The sequence below is a fragment of the Acomys minous genome (assembly GCF_964271855.1).
Source record: "Acomys minous genome assembly, chromosome: 3".
NCBI lineage: Eukaryota > Metazoa > Chordata > Mammalia > Rodentia > Muridae > Acomys > Acomys minous.
Window position 1 is genome coordinate 73,980,901 of NC_140485.1, and position 19,080 is coordinate 73,999,980.

At 43.0% G+C, this 19,080-nt stretch overlaps 1 protein-coding gene across 5 annotated transcripts in view; it reads left to right on the plus strand.

Annotated features, from left to right (window-relative positions):
- CHD6 (chromodomain helicase DNA binding protein 6) overlaps positions 1–19,080 on the plus strand; it is a 163,113-nt gene that overhangs the window by 103,267 nt on the left and 40,766 nt on the right. For 4 of the 5 annotated variants that reach the window (XM_084776224.1, XM_084776227.1, XM_084776226.1 and 1 more), the window contains 3 exons: positions 13,965–14,129; positions 15,928–16,107; positions 18,056–18,166. In XM_084776224.1, coding sequence (XP_084632350.1) covers positions 13,965–14,129; positions 15,928–16,107; positions 18,056–18,166 — 456 coding nt within the window. The remainder of the gene's footprint in view (positions 1–13,964; positions 14,130–15,927; positions 16,108–18,055; positions 18,167–19,080) is intronic. The other variant, XM_084776228.1, reaches the window with a different exon arrangement.

Below are 19,080 nucleotides of genomic sequence, written 5' to 3' on the forward strand. Positions count from 1 at the left end.
AGGAAGTGGATTAATAATTATTGGGAAGTGATTGGTGGGTTATAAAGACAATGTGATACATAGAGGGACAGTTCAAGCTCTGAGTCTACAGAGGTGAAGCAAGTTTCCTGCCTGCCTGATGGACTAGAGTCTCCCTAGAGGATGGTGGGCTCTAAGTGTGCACAGATGCACTCCGTTCCCCACAGCACTTGGCCTTGCACACAGGTGCCTACATACAAAGTAAGGGAGAATCTGAGGGCTCAGACCTTCAGACCACCCTGTGATTTTCAAGACTGCGTGCAGCTATAAATCAGCTGTGAAGATGGGCAAAATGAGACCCTGACACTAAAGAAAAAGAAAAAAACTACTAGATCTCTCCTAAGTACTGTTCTTGTTTAGGACATTCTGTTCATCTCTATTTATCTACACAGGCTAATATTTTTAATAAGTGAATCATCGACAAATCTGCAAGGTTGGGAAAATAGACAAGCATTTATCTAGGAATGGGTAAAAACACATACCACATATACTGTTGATATAAACATCAAACCATGGAAAAATATCAAACCATTTTGCATCTGGTTTTAACCTGTATTGTGGTGAAATTTTATGAGAGCTCCAGTGAACTCAGTTCATTTGAAAGAAAATGTGAGTTCGCTGTGGTCTCAAACAATATGGCAATATATGGACCAATCCAAAGTTGTTTCTAGTCGGGATACACCAGGAAGCTGTCACTCAGGGATAACCTATATTTCTTAACCGATGCCTTATGGATCCCTGTAGGCCTTTGGAAGTAAAGCAAGCATGATTGTAGGAAGAGTGGACTCTGCACCTGAGTCTAAGCTGGGGAGCTTTGCTGCTGAAACAAAGACAAGATGGTTGTCTCAAAGAATTTGTTCTGAGTCAGTTTCAGAGGTCACAGGCCATGGTCAGCCCTGTGGCAGAGCAACATATCATGGTGTCAGGCTGTGGCAGAGTAGCCTGTTCAACTCATGGTAGTAGCTGGTCCCAGTATCCCCTTCAAGGACATCTCTGTCCCAACCTAATCCTCTTCTGCCAAGACCCACTTCTCATAATCTTCTGTAGGGCTAAGCACATCTTCCAGGAGGTCTATGGACACGTGGCTGGAGAACAGAGCTTCACTCTCTAGAAAATCAGATGAACATCAGAAAATCGTCCTGTTTTCTTAGGCTTTTTATTGTTACTGTGCTTCAGTTCCACCCTCTGATTGTTTTCTCGAGAGGGAGAGATGCTTAGGTAGGTTTTGGTTTTGGTTTTGGTTTTGGCTTCGGCTTTAGTTTTGTGAGAATCGAGTCTTACTACATAGCCTAGGCTGGCATGGAACTTAGATCTTCCTGATCTGCCTTCCAAGTGCTGTGCTGCTGTGTCTGGCTAGAGATATTTTTAAATAAATTTATCTCTTCATAAGACATGGTTATTGAATATTAACTAGTCCAAGAAACTAGGATAACTAGTCCATGTAACTAGTCCACCAACCAGTCCAGCTGGTCAGTTATTGGGGGGCCGAGGGGGGTCGCAACCTGTAGTTAAAGACATGGGCGAGAGAGACGCAGAGCTCAAGCGAACAGTTGCTTGTCAAGAGCAGTTTATTGAGGGTAATGGCAGGCTTTTTAAAACCTGCTTTAGGGAGGGCGGGGGTACGCAAGGAGAGTAGTGGAAAAGTACAAAATCTTCTGGGTTGAGCCCCGGGAACATTTGCAAGGGGAGGGGTCTTCCAGGTGAGACAAAGCAGGATGTCTCTGTGGTTATCTTAGGATCTGATCGCTGTCTTCTCAGGGTTAAGCCGGATGCCTTGCATACCTAATGAGTGGCCCAGCAGGATGTTTGCTGCAAATGCTGAATGGGTGGGGGTCGGCCTCAGGCCTTTTGGTCCCTGGCAGAATATCATCTGTTACTTCCTTTACCTGGTTGCATTCTGACTTGACCAGAAAATCATATCTGTTGCCGTGACTACATTGGAATCAGTTAAAAATAGATGTAAGTGAACAATGGAGGATCTAAACATTAGCTTCAGAAAGTCTGAAGGAACTTAGGTACTAGGACTAGACTTACATCCAGAATTAGGCTCAGTGACTCCTGCATGTGCACATCCTCCTGTCTTGGCTAAGTTTGCCAATTTGCGCAGCTGTCAGTAGAGTGGAAGGTGCCCTGATAACCCTGCTAGTGGCAGAGAAGTATTCTGTGTTCAGAGACAAGAGGAAAGGACACTAAGGGGAGGGGACCCAGTACTTCAGCAGTAGCAAGCATTGTCTAGGTTCCCTCTAACACAAAATAGTGGCACATGCCTTTAATCCCAGCACTCAGGGAGGCAAAAGCAGACTGATTGCTATGAGTTCCAGGCCAGCCTGGTCTACAAAGCAAGTCCAGGACATCCAAGGCTACACTGAAAAACCTGTCTCAGAAAACAAAAACAGCAACAACAAACAAACAAAAAAGGCAGTGGTGGAAACAACAGCTTAAGAAGGAAGTGGAGTAATGAAAACAGTTTCTTCTTAGGAAGCAAGTCTTTGTAAAGATGGAGAAGAACCTCTTAGGAGTAACCTGGTGTTCTTATCCTCACAGAGGCTAGAAGCACCTTCCTTCTTGCTGCTTCGTAACAAACTGTTAAGTTCTCCAGTCTTGAAAAGAATTCAGGTTAGCAGTGGTGGACAGTACAGTTAAAGGGCCTTCCATGTCTTGTGCTCCCTGAAGACAGAATTGAGAAACATTAAAAGCAGATGTCCTGGCTGCGGCTACAGCACAGGCTCATACCGCTGCCATGTGTCTGTGGGAGTTTGCAATGGAGAAAAGAAATCCATACTGAGGAGACAGCCCCTTCTGTGACCATCGAAGAATTCTAGGAGCTCTCCGTACTGCTCCCAGGAAGGTGGGGACTGGTTCCTCTTTCTGCGTCCTCTGCTACCACCTTATTGACAGTACACCTGTGTCTTGACAGTGTGCAGATGTCTGAACTAAGAGGCATATACACTTAATCTTTCCCAGCTGTGAAAAATTTTAAGCACATATCTTAATACTCTGTTATATAATTCATCAGTGACTAGATGCTGAAGTGTAGGGTGTGCCCAGCTTTAGCTAAAGTGCTAGAGGCGCACCAGTGAACTAAACTAGTAACTCTTTTCACTGCATTAGATTTTGAGGAATAAGAAATAATAAATAAGGAAAATAAGATAATTACATATGGTAGCATAATTATAAAGAAAATCAGATAGGATGAGGGGGCAAGGATGATGGGAGTTGAGCGCCCTGATTTAGGTAGAGTGTAAGATGGTGGTGTTTGAGCCTAGATGATAAGAAGGAAGCATGTTACAGAGATGACTGCAAGGTAGGAAGTGAGCATGAATGATACCTGTGAGGCAGGAACTGGCCGTACCCTACAGTCCCAAGTAAAAGTGGTCACGCGTCCATTAATATTTTGTCTCTCTTTTGTTCACTTGATGCTGCCCCAGAAGTACCCTTCTCTACTTCTTCCTGTTCTCTGCCTGCACGCTACTCACTTAGCTGGCTGTTGAGCTGGAGACACTGTGCTAGGCCCTGGGAAAACAAAGTGATAAGTGCTTCATACCAAGAATGTGATGGGAAGATCATGTGCTGTTTTCTGAGGACCTTTCCAATATGAGGAAAGGTTACACATGTGTTACACATACAGGCTAATGCCACTGCCATGTGTCTGTGAAACACCAAACAGATCTGGAGCTAGGAAGTGCAGGTTCAGCAGTAGACCTGCAAAGACCACAGAAGAGCAGATCGTACTGTGTAGAAGTCCTTTATTCCTTCTTTCATGAGTAAGCAGACTCTCACAGCCTTAGTAGAAAAGGATAGTGTCTCGACTCTTAATACTCAGAGTTGGAAAACAGGTTGGGAAATTCAGCAATGTGATAAAAAATGGTTGAGTTAGGGAAGGACTATAAGTTGTTTTCTGACTTGTGATTGTTCAGGTTTTTATTAAAGAACAAGTACAATTTAAACTGTTAAGGAAAATGTTTTTAAAGTGTAATAGAGCTGCTAACTCAGAAGAGAATGGGGCAGAGAGGGTAAGGGGAAGAAACAGTGTTGGGTTTGGGTTTTTGTTCGGGATTTTAAAGACTTTTTGAGACAGAGCCTCATTCTGTATCTCAGGCTACCCTCAAAGTCACAATCCTCCTGCCGCTGCTCCCTGAGGTGTGAACTGTGATACCTGAATGGTTTGGGTTTGAGTTTGTACCGTCCATTTCATTTTCACACAGTTGTGAAAGGTATAGTATAAGGTTTTGCTGACCTCTGTACTTGAGATTAACAGTAGTAAACTGAGGGCAGAATAAGTTTATAATCTGTCACTGCTAGGGACTAAGATGTACCCTTTGCTTGCATTGAAATCAGTGGGATCTGTGGCTGTTTTATGTTGATGCTTGTTTTTAAACTCTATTTTATTTGGGGTAGTGAAGCCTCTACCTCCCTTCCACACTTCCACCAACCCCTTAACCCTGGGGATGACACAGGTTAGTGGAGAGAAGAGGTGCAGACCCCTTTACTTCCCCCAGTTGCTTAGGATCAGTGGGTTCTTTTGGGGCAATACCAATCTCAGTCAGCAGCAAACAGAGCAAGCAGTCTTCTCCAAGCCACCATACCAAACCACTACGTGCCACACTCCACGTCACACTTTCTTCAGGCTCTTGTGTTTTATCTTCCTCAGAGTCCAAGTCCAAACCCCTCTCATTGCCACACAAGACAGGCTGTTAACTAGCTGGCAAAGACCACACCCTGCAAGAGGCAGTGATCAGCTTTGGACATACTAAAATCCCACACTTGAGATTATAACAAAAACATACTTACATAACATAACTGAGTTTACAAAGAGCCCATTACAGTTTTAGTTTCTTAAAACATTGCCTCAAGCTTTTGTTCACCTCAGATGTATCAAAAACTAAAGAACAAAGTGTGAGTCTACAAATCCTGCAGAACATCAGAGCTCTGTGGTTTTCCCAGCTATGAAAGCTTTTCTCATCCCTGCCCAGCTGTGTCCTGCTCCTGAGGCTCCCACTCTATCCTGGCTGATGCATCTCATTGGGTCCTACTGCAGTTGCTGTCCTGTTCTCAATGTTTCTCTCTACCTTACTTTTATATGTGTGAATTCTGATTACGAAAGTAAGAAATATATTGTGACTTGACTGTATAATGACAAGTCTGTTAAATGGGGTAAGAACTACTTATCCTGATGTCATTTCAGGAAATTGTAGTCAGGAGTCCCATATTCCTTCTTTTCTTTTATTTTTTTTTTCTTTCTTTTTTTTTTCTACTAACTTCAATGTGTATGATTAATATCATGTGGGCCTTAATGTGAAGCAAGAAAAAAAGAGGCAATGAAGTATGATGTGCTTGCACAGACTCAGAACTCCTGTAGATGACTCTGTAGACTGTTCCACCTCCTGGTTGGGGTGGGACAACTTCACCATTGCTGGGAGTGTGTAAGTGCCTTCATTTGAACACATTACTGCACTGTATAAAATTGGGTTCTAAGCCAGGCAATGGTGGCGCAAACCTTTAATCCCAGCACTTGGGAGGCAGAGGCAGGTGGATAGCAGTGAGTTTGAGGCCAGCCTGGTCTACAAAGCGAGTCCAGGACAACCAACACTAACACAGAGAGACCCTGTTTCAAAAAGTATGATGATGATGATGATGATGATGATGATGATGATGATGATGATGAAGATGATGTTGTTGTTGTTGTTGTTGATGTTGTTGTTGTTGTTGTTCTAGACATGAATCAGAAAGGGAATGTGTGTGCTACAAAAGCACATAGTGTGTCTGTTACATTCCTCTGCCAGACCTTTGCCTGAAATACTACAACTTTCTCTTGTAGTTACCTTCAAACACATATAGGCCACAAAAATTAGGTTCAGGGCTTAATAACCACTAGAAGGTAGTATTTCTTACCTTCTAGATCAGTAGCTCTCAACCTGTGAGTCACAAGTGACCTAAGACCATCAGAATATACAGATATTTACGTTATAATTCATAACAGGAACAAAATTACAGTTATGAAGTAGAAATAAAAATAGTTTTATGCTTGGGGTCATCACAACATGAGGAACTACACTAAAGAGATAAAGCATTATGAAGGATGAAAACCACTGTATCCTATAGCCACATTATTTACCGTAATCACATTACTTTTCATTACATTTACTTATTGGGGTAAGGGAAGTGTACCACAGCAGGAATATGGAGGTCAGAGTTGGTTCTTTCTTGGAGACCATCAAGCATGGTGACAAGTTCATTTACCCACTGAGCCATCCTGCCAGCTTACTGATCACTGTCTTTATTTTCTAGAATTAGTCACCAAATCTCCTAGTAACAAAGATTTGCTATCACTGAATATACTGAAGGAACAGCAAAAATTAAGCAATTTAGTTATCTGTCAGTAGAAAACTAAGTAAACTGTAGTATACTTAACCTTGAAAAAAAAGAATAGGGATATCTCTGGATATGATGCTATGGGATCTTTCTGGATATAGTGGTGAGTGAAAAAGGATAGGAATGTTAGCATTTATTTTTTGTTTGTTTATTGAGGGAGTAAGACACAGTCTCACCATGTTAACTCTTGCTGGCCTGAAACTCAGTATATAGACAGGCTGTTCTTTAAAGAGCTAGCATTTATTTTTAATGGGCTGTTTCTGCCTGTCTCTCCCTCTCTCCAACCATGAAAAGATTAAAATGAGACAAAGCAGAACAAGTTGTGTATATTTTTAAATTGTTACCTGTAGAAGGATCTAGGAAACAGTGTACATGACAGAAGCCAATTTTCCCAAACATGCCTTAAGTTTATGAGTTTAGAACCACTTTAAATGGTTTACATCATTACTGTACAGATTTTTTTGAGCTTTTTAAAAGTCTCAAAATGCTTAGTTTCAGTTTACTTTCCAACTAACTTCCTGTGGTATTAACATCTTATATAATTGTAGTATAATGAATTATTGAAACCAGGAGGTTAACATAGATACAGTATTACAATGACTCTGCAAAGTATGTATTCCTTCAGTTTTCCATGAGGGAGAAACTTTTTCTGGTTCAGAATCATACTGCATCAGAAGTTGTGCCCCCTCGGCATTCTCTAGGATATAATAGCACCTTTGTTTTTCCTTACTTCTATGACCCTGACACGTTAAACGGTTCTGGAAAGCTTTTTAAAATGTTCCTTGGTTTGTCATTTTGTATTTGCCTTATTTTTTTTCCTTTGATATAAGATTATCTATTATAGGCAAGGTTATCATAGAAGTGATAGTGTTCTTATCAGTGCACCATGTTGAAGCACATTATGTCAATATGTCTAGTTGCTTGTAGTGTGATTTTTACTTGGTTAAGATACTGTCTGCCAAGCCTCTGCCATCTACTACTCTTATCAGTACTGGAACCTCACTGGGACTCTTCTCAGATACCCTGTTGTTGTCCTGTGTCATAGAAATCCTGTAGTTTTGAATCTGTAAGACTGATCCCTTTGTGTACTCCAGCAGCTCATCGATGGGGTATATGTTGGGGTGGACCCTGGATATGGGCCTTAGAGGTATCTAAGCTTGTCAGTTCACCTGCTTTTGTACCTTGGGCCAGCTCACCAGCAACCCCCTCAACCAGGGCCAGCTCTAGCCTGCCGCCCAGGCAAGGTTCAGGGCCCACTCTCCCGAGTGTTGTAGCTGGTTAGGGACATGGCCAATTCTCCCACTCTCATGACCCTGGGACCGGCTCTCCTGCCTGTCATAGATGTCAATTGACTAAGGGGAGGAGGAGGAGGGTATCTCTTATTCTCACCACTGAGTAGCAGATAAGGGGCAGGGCCAGCTCTCCTGTCCGTGTGATGGCTCACCTGCAACCCCCACGTCCAGGGCCAGTTTTACTGTGCTACCCAAGTGAGGGACAGGACCACTTCTCCCTCCAATCATAGATAGCAAGGGGGCAAGAGAGGGGAGGGTATCTCTCCCTTGCCCGTGCTGTTGTAGGGCAGACAAGTTTCAGGCCCAGTTTATACCTTCAATGACAAGGTGCCTCACCCATGCCCCTGCCATCAGGGCCAGCTCTACTGTCCTACCCAGTTGAAGTACAAGACCTGCTCTCCTGAGTGCTGCAGCTGGTGAGGAGCAGGACCAGCTCCCCTGCTCTCATGACCTCATCTGGGCCAACTCTCCTGTCCACTACTAGTGGTGAGGGCAAAAAGGAAGGGAAGGGATCTTACTCTCCCATGTTACCACACAACAGACAAGAGGTAGGGCCTACTTTACCACACTCATGGCCTTGGCCTCACAATGCCCACATGCGGGGGTCAGCTCTCCTCCTCTCATGCCCCCAGGGCCAGCTTTCCCATGATGCCCAGGTGAGGGGTGGGGGCCAGTTTTGCACAGCCCTCAGATATTAACATGTCCCTGGATGGCAACACAGATCAGGGGTATCTGCCTGGCTTTTGGTGGTAAGTGACTCCTACTGCTGCAGGGCCACTTACGCAGATGTGGCCCCTGGTGACAGCACAGGCCTGGATCCTACCATGGTGCCGGTAGCATCCGGCTACTCAAATCAGGCTGTTCCTTACTACCCTCAAGTCTCCAGTTCTGCCTCTCTTCACTGTGCCCACATCCTTCTGTTTCCTTTTCATTTCCTCACCACTTACTTGTTCCTTTTGTGGCACCTGGGGTCTCTGAGTGTTTGGGATTGTCTCAGGAGTGGTCTCAGGATTCCTGTGCTCCAGTTGTGCATTGTGTCACTGGATAGGGGTCATCTTGTTGATGTTCTGCCTACCTGGCCTGCACGGCATCTGACTGGGAGTAATCTCAGGTAAGCTCCCTGTCCAGGCCCCATGGCACAGGTCTGGTGATTGATTTGGGCTCATTCCTTGTCCTGTCTGCCCGAGTGACCCCCTTGCAAGGGTCATCTTGGTATTACTCCCACCTAGGGCCCGAGGTCCCAGGCAAGGTTCTTCTAATCTCCAGCTTTTTTCCCATTCTGGGAGCCCCTCCAGACCTGCCTGGTGCCAGACTGGTGGTTGACTCAGACACTTTTTTTCAGGGAATGTTAGGCTACTAATCATTCAGATGTTTATAGGTCCAAACACTGAGCTTAGACACAGCCTCTCTCCTCTCTGCCACCTGCAGTCACACATGTGACACAGCAGCCATACCTGCATCACCTCTAGGGGCTGGAGAGATGGGGGGGTGGGGAGAGAGAGAGAGAGACACAGTCACAGAGGGAGACAGAGAGAGGACTCCCTTCTTGGGTCTCTGTTCCATATGTACAAATACCTTCCTTTTTTTGTATTTTGTTTTGGTTTTAGTGTTTTTCAAAACAGGGTTTCTCAGTGTAGCCTTGGCTGTCCTAGAGACTCACTTGGTAGACCAGGCTGGCCTCGAACTCACAGTGATCATCTGCCTCTGCCTCCCCAGTGCTGGGATTAAAGGCCACCATAGCTGGCTCAAATGCCTTCTCTTATATAATGATATTATAAGTCTCAGAATCAGGAAATGAGATCATTATTCTTTAGTCTTCTATTCCATATTGAAATGGTATCATTCCATTTCGTACCTGCTCTTTTGTACCTATTAGGATCCAATCTAGAATCGACCATTATATTTACTTTTTAGCCTCTTTTAATCTGGATCATTGCCTCAACTTTTCTTTTTTTCGATGTTTTTGCTGAGTGATAGCTGGCAGTCCTATAGACTGCTTCTGGCCAGGTTTGGGGTTTTTTTGTTTTGTTTTGTTTTTTTGTTTTTTTGTTTTTGTTTTTTTTTTTTTACTTGCTTAGGAACAAGTTCAAGTCTGGTACCCCTACCAAGCTGATGCATCCTTCTGAGATAACAGAATCATAAAAACATGCTCTTCATTTGTCTGGTCACGTTCACTTTGATCACATTGGCTTCCCTCTCAGAAATAACTACTTTTCCCTTTGATATTTGTAAGTAGTTTTAGAGAAATACACTGTGACTATTACTGTTTCTTGCCAAAGTTTCACTTGTGGTTTTAGTTTGTTAGTTATCTTTACCTGAACCAGGTGTCACTTGATTACTAAGTGCTGATATTCTGACACTGTGGCTTGATATATGTTTGTTAGTTGACTACTCTGAGGGTTTTTCTTTTTTCTCTGAATTATTTATGTCAGTATGCACTCATGGGCTCTTTTAAATCAGTGGGTTGTATTCATTAGTATCTTTATTTTGATGTTCAGATGGTGTTACAATTGCAGTAGGGTCCTGTAGGTGTGTGTTTTGATACTATCCTTGCATGCTAAGCATGCATTTTACTGATGAATACATTACCAGCCCTTTTTAATTATTCTTTTGAGACAGGATCTTGATAAGTTGCCTAGGTTCATCTTGAACTTGGAGTAGCTCGAGTTGTAGCCATGTGTGACTGTGCCTGGCTCAATTTTCTTTCTGTGGAGCACAGTGGTGTGTTTCAAATTTGTGTGTCTGTCTGTCTGTCTGTCTGTCTGTCTATCTGTATATAAAACTTCAGCTCTACATACTGTTAGCCACTTCGCTAATAAGCCTTGGCTGTGTGGTACAGTATTTAGAAGCCAAGATCAAAGAGTTAGTAGGTATATTGATTGCTACCAGGATGGCGCCGCTTCTGGGCTTTTTCAGTATACATAGCTAGAATATACACTTAGGGAAACAATATAAATAAGCACATATATGGTATTCATTTCTTTGTATAGGTGTAGAAACAAATATGTACATACATATTTGGATGTACATATACATACTGGTCACCATTAATAGTTTGAATTCTTCTATCCTTTCTTATAATAGAGTGTATTCTAATTTTCATCTCTTTCTTATTCATAACTTTCTTCTCCAAAAAGTAACAGGATAACTGTCACCCCCAGAATATTTACTTACTTGCTCAATCACTTCAGGATTGCCAACAGCCATACCACAAACAAGAAGCTTCTTACTGTCAGGTGTATCCAAAAACATTCTAGTTTGAGTGTACATACTTAATGGGTTGCATAGCCCTAAGCAACAACAGGAAACCGAAAGGCTAAGGAAATGTCTCCAGTGGTAAAGTGCTTACTGTGCAAGCATGAGAACCTGAGTTCAGTTGCCCAGACTCCACGTTAAAAGGCTGGGCTTTTTATAATCTCAGTACTTGTAGGAGGATCCCTGGAGCTCGATTATTAGCCAGTCTAAAGCCAAAATGGCCGACATTGTGTTCACTGAGAAAATGTCTCAAGAAGTACAGTGAAATGAGATTTAGGGGGACACTCAGGCCTCCACATGGCACCATGCACGTGTACACACAAATGCGCACACACCACTAGAAAAAAATTTCTCATTTAAAAAAAATACTTGTGGGGGCTGGAGAAATGGCTCAGTAGCTAAGAGCACTAGCCATTCTTCCAGAGGTCCTGAATTCAATTCCCAGCAACCACATGTTGGCTCACAACCATCTATAATAGGATCTTATGCCCTCTTCTGACTTATAGGCTCTATATGTAGATAGAGTATACATTAAATAAATAGATCTGAAAAAAAACTGTTTGTTTTCATTAGGTAGTGTTTTCTGTGGGTTGTAGTGGTACTGTTTTTCTGAGACTATAATAGACAAAGAGGCAGCATGTTAGTCAGGGTTCTCTAAAGGAACAGAATTAATAGAGTCAATATTAAAAGAGGGATCACAGCAGAAAGGCTGAATCTGGTGATCATTGAGGCCTTAGTGCTCGGTGTCTCTCCCATCCCTGCCTGACCGTGGAGTCAGGAACCATTCCTGGGCAGGTGCTGGTTCTCAGAAGTTCAGTGTGATACTGGCCACAATAACAGGGGAAGTGAACCTGCCAGCAAAAGTAAGGAAAGCTCTCTTCCTCCATGTCCTTTTATGTTGCCTCCCACCAGAAGGAGTAGCCCAGATATAGGGTAGGTCTTTTACCTCAGATGATCCATTAGGAAAACATCTTACAAGCATGTCTAGCAGCTTGGTTTTATTTAATTGATTCTAGACGGAATCAAATTGACAGCTGAGGTTAGCCATCACAACATGAGATTGGTGTCTGTTGCTGGCGGGCTTCGGTTTCCATGCCACTAGAGCACTGAGAAAGGGTTATGTTTTCAGTCATAGAGATGGGGTGGATCTGACTCTAACCAGGATGACTCCCTGCTAGGCAGCTTAAGAATCTCTACTCAGCCTCTTCCTTTTTTCCTCCCCCTCCCCCAACATTCAAACTCATGTTCAGCAGAGTTCTAGCTTCTTTTAAACAGCCTGGCTTTTGAACCACGGGTCCTACTGCTTGCTATTCTATTCTGGATGCTGGGATTGCAGTAAGACCATGAGACAGAAGCAGGAATCTGAGGTTGTCGTTGTCTTCTGTCACTGTCTTCTCTCTCTTGAGAACCAAGGCACGTTCTCACTGCTCCTGTTTACCTTCGTCAAAGCAAGAAAGCACTCAGGTCTGCAGGGTACCTGCAAGCTTTCCATAAATGGCATGGCCATGCCTCATGCTCAGTGTCAGTGACGCCCTTTTCCACTTGCTTGCGAGGGTGCACATTTCTTGTTGAAGGAAAAAAAAAAACAAAACAGAACAGGAATCCTTTTAAAATAGGTGAATCTAATTTTATACAGGAAATACCAAAAAGAACTATGGAACTTATTAAAAGCAAGGCAACTATTGAAGACTGTTGGTCTTTGATATAATAAATAGGTATAAACACACAGCTGTGTGTGTCCTGTTGATATGTATGTATAGACACCCACCCATAACCATTGATTCGTACTGACACCTCCATTCTGATACCACACAATCATTTTATAGAATCTCTCTCCATGGCCTACTGGACTGTGTTGAAAGAGCTCAGACATCAACCTGAAGAGGCTCCCATAGGCCATATTTTAACAACAGTAACAATAATGACTTAAGGGCAGTAAGACATAACAGCTGTATTGAAATATATGGCTTCATTGTGATCCTTAAAGAGCTGATGATAAAAACCTTATTAGTCACTTTAGAGGATACTGTTTTGGAACAAAGAAAAAGAATAACATGTTTAATTTTTTAAATAATGGAATATTTAGGGCAACCAAATTATTAATGAAGACAATTATAACCCCTAATTAAAAATGGATGTTCACATTGGTGTTCAATTTCATAAGAGGCAGGCAAATAAACATGTGTCTGCTGATGGAATTTAAAGCCCATCCGTGATAGACCTGGCCAAAAATCAGATCTTACCTAATCAGGTTGCATGCTATAACTACTTTACAGAAAGTACAAGAGGCAAAAACACCCACTCAGGGACACAGCACAGATACAATAAGCAAGATGGGAAAACAGGGGACAGCACATTGCATTGACAGCTGAGTGGGAAGGTTGGAAGACTGGTCAATAGTGGGAGTCATTTCATTTGTGGAGGCACATGGCTTAGCAGCAGAGCACTTACCTCACATGTGTAAGACCTTGTTCAATCCTCAGTGTTGTGGATGGAAAAAACAGAATTGCTTTTAAGTATATAGTGGCGAGGTAGTGTGTTTTTTACCTTTAGAAGTCCATATTAAAATAGGTAAGAATTAGAAGCACTCTTCTTAAGATTTGCTGCCTCACCATTGTGAAGAGTGGTAGAAAGGAAACAAGATTGTCCACAAGGATCATTGTGCTTTTCTCTGTTTTTCTCTGTTTGAAATTCTTGTAGTGAATTTCAAAAATAGAAGAAGAGCAGTGCTGCTGCCTCTGAGGCATTTCCCAGAGGTAGAACAGCACGTGGGAATGAGTCTCACCTCACAGTGTGCCTGCACACGGACCCTGAGCCGGGAGGGAAGGATAGCTATGTGTTTCCCATCACTTTCTTCACCACATAGTAGTTGGTAAAGAAGTGAGTGACTCCAAACGAGAGGAATGCCACCATCTGTGAAAGCTGACCACTCACCCGACAGGGGCTCCTGTATTTGTATATATGCAAATGTGACTATACGGCGTGTGAGTACAAATGTGACAAAATGTGTGTGCCCCTTCTTCCCAGGCTCAGGCCCGCTGTCATCGTATAGGCCAGAGCAAAGCCGTGAAAGTATATCGCCTAATCACTCGAAACTCCTATGAGCGGGAAATGTTTGACAAGGCCAGCCTGAAACTGGGCCTGGACAAGGCTATTCTTCAGGACATCAACAGAAAGGGCAGCACTAATGGAGTGAGTACACTGTACCTGTCCTGGAGCATATGCCTTTGATCCTAGCACCAGGCAGATGGCTCTCTGCGTTCCAGACCAATCTGGGATAAATAGTGAGCCCATCTCAAAAACAAGAAAAAAGGAGCACTTGTCAGGTTTTTGTTTTTTTGTTTTTTGTTTTTCCCTTCTGAAAGCTATTTGTGGGTTCCCTTTTACCGTTTTGATTCAGTTCTCCATGTCTCCATGTTAGGTAATCCCTATAACAGAATATAATTCAGAGGCAGTCCCTGCATTTTCTAAATGGGTAAAGGCAGCCTGGGAGCTGCTTTGTGCTAGGGCTGCTCTACATGTAGTGACAGTTAAGTAAAGGTTATTCACACCATCAGAACGGATAGGTTTAACATTTTAACATATATATGTATATATACACACATATATATATGAGCCAAAGGCCCAACAGTTTTATAACATATTTGTTACTCTACCTCCTACCTCATCTCACACTGTAGACGTTGAGCTGCTTTGTTGGTTTTTTTTTTTTAATTAACATTTACTTACTTTTATTTCATGTTTATGAGCTCTTGCCTGCATGCATGTACGTATGTGTACTATGTATGTGCCTTGGTGGCTGCAGAGTCCAGGTATTGGTGTCCCATCCCATGGAACTGGAGTTACAAATAGTTCTAAGCCATCAGGTGAGTTCCAGGATCCAAGCCTCTGCAAGAACAGCAAGTCTTAACCACCGAGCCATCTCTCCAGCCTGATTTGGAGCTTCTTGATGGTGTTTTGGAATCAGTGTTGTCTGTGTCCCTGTGACCTCTTAACAGTGTGCACAATGTATGACGGTCAGGAAATAATAAATGGGCAAATTAGCTTGAAGAATGGCAATTACTTCTTTTTTTCTACTGGGCATAGTATCCCATGCTTATATCCCAGCAGCTGGGCAGTGGAGGCAGGAGGGTGAGGAGATGAAGGCCAGCCTGGCTGCTACACAGTGAATCTTCAAAGCCACCCTGAGTACACTAAAACAGTCTCAACAAAACAAAACAATGACAGCAAGATTTTGGGTCTGGATTGGAGAGGGTTAAGAATTACTGCTAAGATTCTTACATTGTTGTAAAGCTCAGAGCAGCATATCTCTTTCATCTCTGGGATTAGAGCATCGGAAAGGAGCTAAACCTTAGTGCAGATGTGCTGTGTTCTTAGCGATGCCTGTGTCACTAACCATCAACTCCAAATTGCCCATCCTGTGAGCCATGGAATTCCCTCTTGTGATTGAAATAAAGAGAACCAGATTGTTAATTAGAACCAGGAAAGGGTGTTTTGAACTCCATTTCCTGCTTTCAACAAGTGGTTGAAAGATCACACTTGGCACAGGCTCCTTTTTTTAGTTAAGGGGTGACATCATTTCCAGTACAAATGTATTTAGTTAATAGTGAATAAATCATTTTTTTCTCAGTTCATGTGGTACATCTGGAGGCTTTAAAGATATAAGCTCAAGTTAAAATACTAAAATAAGATGTCAAGTATATCTTCTCCAATGGTGCATGGTTTTAATAGCTTACGACATTTGATGATAACCACTGTCCTGAAGAATGTGAGGCCTTTGGCTCATGGGTTAGGCTTTGCTCCAGAGCTCTCTGTAGAAAATTGCCTGCCTACCTGCCCTGCAAAGTAGCCAGGGCACCTTCATCTGAGCTGTCATTTCTGACTTTTCTACCTGATGTGTGTAGTTTGTAGGGCAGCTATACTCAGTTATGAGGGCCACATTTGAAGCTGTGTTTCTCCTTTGCGTTATCCACTTGGGTGACCTGCTCAGGTGCAGCAGCTCTCAAAAATGGAAGTGGAAGACTTGCTCCGGAAAGGTGCATATGGAGCTTTAATGGATGAGGAAGACGAAGGCTCCAAGTTCTGTGAAGAGGACATAGACCAGATTCTGCAAAGAAGAACCCATACCATCACCATCCAATCAGAGGGGAAGGGATCCACTTTTGCCAAGGTATGTGACCTGCTCCTGCCGTGGTATTTGGGAAGGGAAGGGGGTACTGTTTCTTCTTTTAGCTCATTAATGAGACTTCTGTTCTCCAAGTGCAATGTCTTGATGATGTAGTAGGAGATACAAACTGCAGTGAAGAGGAGCTAGTGGCCACAGCAGGTAGACACTAGTTTGTACTTTGTTCTGTGTACTCTTTACAAGAACAGCTCCAGAACCCTTACGTGAACATCGTGATGCTTTTTGTAAAGTTTTCTTTGAGCACTGTCAGAGTGGACCTCAACTGCACATTTCATTCCTCAAATTCAAGCAGGTATTTTTAATCCACAGGAATAGGATTTTTAAGAGATAGCCAGCTCCTTAACTTAGGCTTACCTTCCTCAGTTGCTCAGGTCACTGGGTTTAGAACTCTGCAAGTTACCCTTGGGTTGTTCTGGTTGCAGGCTCTGCTAATTCCCATGGGAGTTTTTATGACCTGTTGTGCTTAATTCCTATCTCATGTCCAGATTTGTTCAGGAGAACATTTTGTGCACATCAGGGGAAAGTATAGGTCATCTGCATCTCACTCAACACCTCATACCAACCCAGAACCACGTTTCTAACATGTGTGGTATGCATGCATGTTCAAAGTGTGTGTGAGTGTACGCGCGCATGCGCGTGCATGCACACACACACACACGACGTTGAATATCTACATTGGTCATTCTCCACTTTATTCATGGTGAGGTAGGGTCTCTCCCCAAATTGGAGCTCCATGACTCCTGCCATCTTGCCCTGTGTCTTCCTCCCAAGTGCTAGAGTGATAGGTGGCTGCCACCCCTGCCAAGTTGTACATGCAGGTGCAGAGCAACCACCTCATCCCCTGAGCCTCCACCCAGGCCTGCTGCCTCCTTCCTTGATGCTGGTTGGTTAGTTAGTTTGGGGATTTGAGGTTTTTGGTTTTTGGTTTTTGGTTTTTTCAGACATAGTCTGTATGTGGCCCTTGCTGGTCTGGGACTCAAAGAGATCTGCCTGCCTCTCTGCCTCCCAAGTGTTGGCATTAAAGATGTGCATACCAGCCCCCCCTCCCTTCCCATGCCATTTTTAAAGCAGATACTAATAAACTGAAAGAAGAAAAAAAGCAAACAAACAAACATACTTTGAAATTGAACTTTTTAGGACCTAGTGGCTACAAATGTACTTGCCTGCCATGCACCAAGCCCTGGGTTCAGTTTCTGGTACCATATAAAACTAAGCACAGTATCTCTGTAATCCAGCACCAGGGATGAAGGATAAGACCTTCAAGGTCATCATCCTTAGCTATATAATGAGTCCAGAGCCAGCCTGAGGTGCATGAGGCTTTGTCATGGGGTGCGGGGAGGAGATAACCTTTTTGTTAGGCATCACAGTACTTGAGAGGCTAAGGATCACAGGCTCTAGTAAGATCCTGTATTTAAAACACACACACACACACACACACACACACACACACACACACACACGTGTGCACATTCCACACACGTACACAGACCACACATATACACCACACACATTCACATACAGACACACCACACATACAACACACACTGTAACTCCAGATTTTAGTATGCTGATAAAGTGGGAGGATTACAAGTTTGCCAGCAATCTTAAGGTGCATTTGGTTATACTTTGTAACAAAAAACAACAAGCAAATAAATACTGTTTTTATAGGATATTGGACACCAGGTAATACATTGCTACAGTGCTATTATATAAAGGGGTTGTCTTTTTCCTTTCAAGTTTTTAAGTTTCAAGAAAATGATCCTGTAAATTGAGGTTTTTATTTTTTTTATTCAGTCTTTAAAGGAGGGAAAATTTTTATTTTAAGATTTGAGATTTTGGAAGTGTGGTAAGGCTTTTAGTTTTGACATGGATAGATTCCTTTTGTTTTTCTTGAGCATTTGAAATAAGGTGTTTTGTTTTGTCTCCTTCACAGGCTAGTTTTGTGGCTTCAGGAAACAGAACAGACATTTCCTTGGATGATCCTAATTTTTGGCAGAAATGGGCTAAAATAGCTGAATTAGATACGGAAGCAAATAATGAAAAGGTACAGCATATTGTGTCCCACTGAGAGCAGCACTGGGGTTGCATGGGACATGCTACATGGCTCAGGTCACTATTAACACACATAAACATGGCCCGCACAGACAGCCCTTGGAGGGTGTTAACACTTAGACCTTCATGGTGGCTAATGGGATACACAGTTTGTTGGCCACCCAAGAAGTTAGATAAGCACAGGTAGAGCTGGGACTTGTAATTTGGTCCGTCTTAGGTTCAGTACTTCTCTAAAAGCAACCTCAGCTCTTAACAGTCAAAAGGAAGAAGGAAATAAAATACTTGCTGGCTTTACCTCCTTTTTTCCCCACTTTGTACATGGGAGAGACCATGGGCACCTGGATAAAACCAGACTATGCCTTTGTGCCACACTCTTGAGCTTCCCCAGACAAGTGGAAGAGGAATTGCTGAAGCCCTGACAGTAGAGTCATGGTCACCTTGTGAACATGGCTGGCACCAGTACCTAGCCAGCTATGAGATACCTATAAAACGCTAGTTGGGGCCCTAGAGAGATGGCTTAGAGGTTAAGAACACTGGCTGCTCTTCTGGAGGTCCTGAGTTCAATTCCCAGCAGCCACATGGTGGCTCACAACCATCTATAGTGAGATCTGGTGCCCTCTTCTGGCCTGCAGCTGTACATGCAGGCAAAACATTGCATACATAATAAATAAGTAAATCTTTAAAAAAAAAAAAAAAAAGTACTAGTTCTCCTCCCATCCCTGACCCCATCTCCTCACTTCAAGATAAGTACATAGTCTTCCTTCCTGTCTTCTCAAGTGTAGTTTGAGCTCTGTGGCCCACAAACCGAGGAGATACCTCTTCTTGTAGTCTAGCAGAGTCAGTGAGTAGAACCCCCATCACTGTCCTGCTGTGGTTAGCATAACTATTGATGGTTGCTTAGCCCAG